This window comes from Anolis sagrei, chromosome 1, assembly GCF_037176765.1.
Source record: "Anolis sagrei isolate rAnoSag1 chromosome 1, rAnoSag1.mat, whole genome shotgun sequence".
Lineage (NCBI taxonomy): Eukaryota > Metazoa > Chordata > Lepidosauria > Squamata > Dactyloidae > Anolis > Anolis sagrei.
The window spans coordinates 269,357,371-269,362,493 of record NC_090021.1 but is presented as its reverse complement, the minus strand read 5'-3'; the positions used below and the strand labels follow the sequence as shown (position 1 = coordinate 269,362,493).

Genomic DNA, 5,123 nt, shown 5'->3' with positions numbered 1-5,123 from the left:
ATGGTCCCTTCCAATTCTAGGATTCCAGTTCAAACTGCTCAAAGAACTGCAACCCAAAGAGCCTCAGTTACACACGGCAGTTTGATCACCAGCATGGGAATGCACACTCTTATGTGATTCAGAGGACAACGAATCCAGTTCAATGAGACCCAGATGAGCAGCATAATGCTTCTGCTCACACATCTCCCTTGCTGGAGTGGGGCACTGGCCCTTAGGAAAAAATATTAACACATTTCAACTTCTATATCCATTCCCACTAGGGTCGGGATAGAAACTGAGCTTAAATGTAGTTTTAAATTATTTTGGCACAGACAACTTAACTCTTTTCCGTTTGTTATCGGTTTCCCAGAAACCAAAATGGAAAAGGAATTAACAGCTGTGGAATATGGCACGCCGTCTACGATGCTGTTTTATAGTCTTTGGTACTACTGTAACAGGTTTTCCCCCCAGTGTGAAAAGCAGCTAGCAGGATTTTAGTCAGCATGGAAACTTGAACTGGCTGCATCAACACTTTTTAAAAATATATTTTCCTGGAAATTTTGGGAAGGTTATATACATACAGCAATACTTACTTGGCGTGTGTTTGGGATTCCTTAATAAAGATATTATTTTGGACAAGTTAAGGCAAGAATACAAGGACGTTCTCCTTTGCTTTACCAATGCATGGAATATTTCTAGCATCCTTTCTACTTTTTATAATGTCAGAAGCGAATTGAGAATATACTGCAAATCACTTCTGGTGCAAGAAAATTGGCCGTCTGCAATGACATTGTCCAGGGGACCCTGGATGTGTTACCATCCTGTGGGAGGCTTCTCTCAGGTCCCCACATGGGAAGCTGGAGCTGACAGATGGGAGCTCACCCCATCTCGCAGATCTGAACCACCAACCTTCAGGTTCTCAGGTCAGCAGTTTAACCCATTGTGCTACTGTCCTTTCTACTGGATTCAACAAAGATAATGAACAGTTCATATAGCGAAAGAATTGCATCAAGCCAAAATAATGGATGTTTCACAAAACAATGACAGCCAGAACCCCAAGCTCCAAAAGGCAAAAACATTAACACATTTTACTGAAATATCAATTTCTTTAGTATGTTACAGAAGAGCTTAAGAACATACATCATGTACCTAAACTGCAGACTTATTTTTAAAATAAAAAGGTCTTTTTATAAAAAATAAGAAAAAGTCAAAGTAAAGTGCATGAAACCAATTTCCCCCTCGTCCAGATCAATGTGTTGAAAAATCCCTACACTGACAATACTACAAACCTGGGAACCTCTTCTCCTCTGTTGCCCCATTAGTCAATTATTTTACTGTACAGTAGCGGTTACGTATAAAACAGACACACCAAGAAAACGGAGGAGGTTTTTCCCCTCCCAGATGCTTCTCACTGGTCAAAGTCAAGAGCAAGTGGCGCTGGGACTTTCTCTGCCCACTTGTTAACTTTCGAGGACATCTGTGGCTGGAAAGATCCCGAAAAGACAAAAAAGTTCCCAAAGTGGAATGCAAATGCGATTGAGTTTTAAAGGATTTTTTAAAAGGGTGTGGCAGGGATGAAACTTCTGGTCCTTCCTCTGGTCACTGGTTCCTTCCAACAGCAATGTATTTTGTACATGGCCTCTTTTTTTTTTTTAAAGCAAACAGCTAAATTATTAAGGGAAGCTCTTAAGAGCCATTAAGGCAGGCCTGGGCAAACTTGGGACTTCAATTCCCACAATTCCATAACAGCCTCAGGCCCCTTCCTTTTCCCCCTCAGCTGCTTAAAAATGTTAGATATTGAGGCTGGCCAATTAGAAATGATATGCAAATTAGGTTGAGATAGCTCATGAATGGCCAAACTTGGGCCCTCCCTCCAGGCATTTTGGATTGCACCTCCCACCATTCCTAGTGGCAGGAAAGGAGTCCGCCTAAGCCAGGCCTGGGTGAACTTGGGCCCTCCCTCCAGGTGTTTTGGACTGCAACTCCCACAACTCCTAACAGCCTCAGGCCCCTTCCTTTTCCCCCTGAGCCATTTAAGAATGTTACAATGTTGAGGCTGGCCAATCAGAAACCATATGCAAATAAGGTTGAGATAGCTCATGCATGGGCAAACTTGGGCCCACCCTCCATGTGTTTTGGACTTCAACTCCCACAACTCCCAACAGCCTCAGGCCCTTTCCTTTTCCCACTCAGCTGCTTAAGTGTTTCCTTCTCCTCCTTGCTTAAGTGGCTGAGGGGGGAAAGGGAAGGGCCTGAGGCTGTTAGGAATTGTGGGAGTTGAAGTTCAAAACACCTGGAGGGAGGGCCCAAGTATGCCCTGGCCTGCATTAAGAGAAAGACACACTGGAAAGAAAAAGCAGTGTAAAACCAATACAGCGAAATATATACCACTTAAAAAGATATACTTATGATAATGATGCCTTGGTTTTACGTGGGGGATTCTCATGGTCTCCCACTAAAGGACAAAACAGCCCATTTAGCCCCAGCAGCAGGGACTGGGTAACACTCAAAGGCCCTTTGCTGGGTCTCGAAAGCAAGCCGGAGCAAACTAAAATGTGCAAGGAACCGTGATGTGCTGGCCTAGTCTTAGAACAGACAAGAGTGCAGAACAGGTGCAGAGGGGCCAGCGGTGCACCCAATGCTTAAAAGGGAAGAGTCCTATCACGTGAACTATCACTTTGACCTGGCCGGATGTCATCTGAGGACATGGTTGACCTCCGACAACTCAGTGACTTGGATTCAAAACCGTTGGGTATCAAACAAAGGAAGAGCACATTCCACCAGGATCCTGGCATGAAATAATGTCTCAATAGCAGGCAAGTTTGCCCATGTCTGCTCTACAGAGTCTGTGGTGAGTCTCTGTGGTCCAAGACAACCGGCAAGGTAGCAGGTCCACTCCTGCGGCTGGTCCTACATCCCAGGCGGGTTTGGGTAGAATCCCTTTCTTCCTGGGCCAGGTTCTTGGGGCGTCCTTCCTTCGGGGTGCCTTCAGAGGTGCTCCTGGGCGGCCTGGGCCTGACAGTCAAGGATGTGCTGGTGGACCAGGTCGATGCGCTCCTGTAGGAGCCTTGCTTGCTGGTCAGAGAGGAATCCCAGGCTCTCGGCAAGGGGCTCCCGGGTGCGGTAGATGTGCAGCAGCTCAGAAGCAGCGTTGCGGAGGCGGTGGAGGTCGCGGACTCGGGCAGCAGTGCCCTCACGGAAGATGCAGACGGAGCGGAGGAGCGGCTCGTTGTAGCGGTCCCAGACAGCTAGGAGACGGTACCCGTGGCCCAGGCCGGCCTCGTTGTCCAGGAAGACCAGCCCGCCGTCAGGTGCACGGTGGAGGTTGCGTGTGGCGCGGTGCATGACGCGGGGGTCCCACTGGAGGCTGAAGAGGTTGCTGACCAGGCGGTCAAAGTTGGCAGTCAGGTAGTCGAAGAGGATGAGGTCACTCCACTGGACCAGCTCGACCAGCTGGGCCAGGCTGAGTCCACGCAGGGCGGGCGGGGAGAGGGCGCCGGGCCCGGCCTCGCGGAGGGGGGCGCGCCACGGCTGCGGGGCCACCACGTCGGTGAGGTTGTCGACCCAGCGGGCCAGGCTGACCACGGCGCCCTCGGCCCAGGGCGCGCCGCGCAGCTCCTCGCCCACGGCCGCCCAGCGCCGCCCGCCCGCGCCCGAGGCCTCCACGCGGGACAGCGCCACGGGCGGGAGGCGCTCCTGGAAGCCCAGCAGGCCGGCCAGGTGGTAGGAGAGCGCCTCGCCCTGGACCTGCTCCGGGTTGATGCCGTAGCGCACGCAGGCGCGGCTCCCGTCCGAGAGGCGGGCCAGGCGGTTGGGCGCCCGGCCGCAGCCGCCCCGCTCCAGGCCCACCACCGAGGCCGCCCGCGCCGCCGCCAGCCACGAGGACGCCTCCGACGCCGGGAAGCCGCGCGGCACCTGCGCCTCCAGCCAGCGGCTCCAGAAGATCCCGCCGCGCACCGGGGACGACGACGCCGCCGACGCCGCCGCTCTCCCGCGCTCTCGCTCCCGCCCCACGCGGGCCCGGCCCCGGCTCGGCCTCTGCTCCTCGCCCGGCAGCGTCAGCAGCGTCCGGAAAGTTTTGGGCGCCGAGGGGCTGAGGGCGGGCGAGCTCTCCCGCGGGAAGCGCCCCGGCCGCTCCGCCAGGCGCCCGACCCACAGCCCCGCCAAGGAAGCCGAGGCCAGCAGCACAGCCAGCGCCGCCGCCCGGCCCAGCCCCGCCCGGACCATCCTCCTCCTCCTCCTCCTGCTCCGCGTCCTCCGCCCGGGCTCAGTCCCTTCCCCCGGGAGCCCCGCGCGGGCACACCTCGCGGCGGCGGCTCCTGCTCCTCCTCCGGGGCATGGCCGTGGCGGAGTCCCCTGGCTCTCTGCAAGGAAGGCAGGCAGCGTGGAGCGGCGCCTCTGCCCCGAACAGCGTCTGCGCCCAGACCCAGAAAGAAGCGGAGCCGAGGAGCAGAAGAGAGAGAGAGAGAGCACGCGGGGAGGCGCGCGGCCCAGCCTCCCGCGCCGTTCTTAAAGCAGCGATGCCTTTCCGCCGAGTGGGCCCCCTCTTAGTTCGCGGGGCAAGGAGAAGCCAGGACAGGCGCCCCTGATCCCTCCGGGGCTCCTCTAACTCGAGCTCGGGCCGGCTCTGTCTGCCCGGCGAGGAGGGGCTCGGATAGGGTCCGCCTCCTGGCGCGCCTCCCCCCGCCCGCCCCGTTTGCAAGCACAAAGGAGCCGGCGCCTCGCGGAGTAAGATTGAAAAGGCGGGGGGGGGGGGTAGAGAAAGAGGGGGTTCGAGTAAATATGGGCGGAGTACCTAGGGGGGTGAGGCAGGGACGAAGAGCATAAACCCAGAGCACAGTCCGGCTCGTCCTTCCCTCTCGCTACATACAACCAGGGAAGGGGCAGCGTTTGAAACCCGTGCCCAGGAGGATGCTTGCTTGCCTTAAAGCAACCCCCCCCCCCCCGGTGCCTTACATTGCGTTAGAGACAGAGGAGCGTGGGCACATTCTGGGGCGAATGGCATGTCTTTGAAGCCACGCAGACCCTTGAGACTGGAGCCAAGAGTCCGGGGCAACTCACAACACAGGCGAGCCCCTCCAGTCCTCCCTCCCTCCCTCTCTCCTGCAACATCTAGCAAAGGGCGACATGCGAACTCCCTGCCT

General features: G+C 55.9%; 1 protein-coding gene across 1 annotated transcript; it reads right to left on the bottom strand.

Annotated features, from left to right (window-relative positions):
- Positions 1–1,040: 1,040 nt before the first annotated feature.
- On the bottom strand, positions 1,041–4,643 carry FJX1 (four-jointed box kinase 1). The gene has a single exon (XM_060764766.2). It carries the CDS (start codon positions 4,204–4,206, stop codon positions 2,968–2,970), a length of 1,239 nt encoding a protein of 412 aa, XP_060620749.2. The 5' UTR covers positions 4,207–4,643; the 3' UTR covers positions 1,041–2,967.
- Between the last annotated feature and the right edge of the window lie 480 nt (positions 4,644–5,123).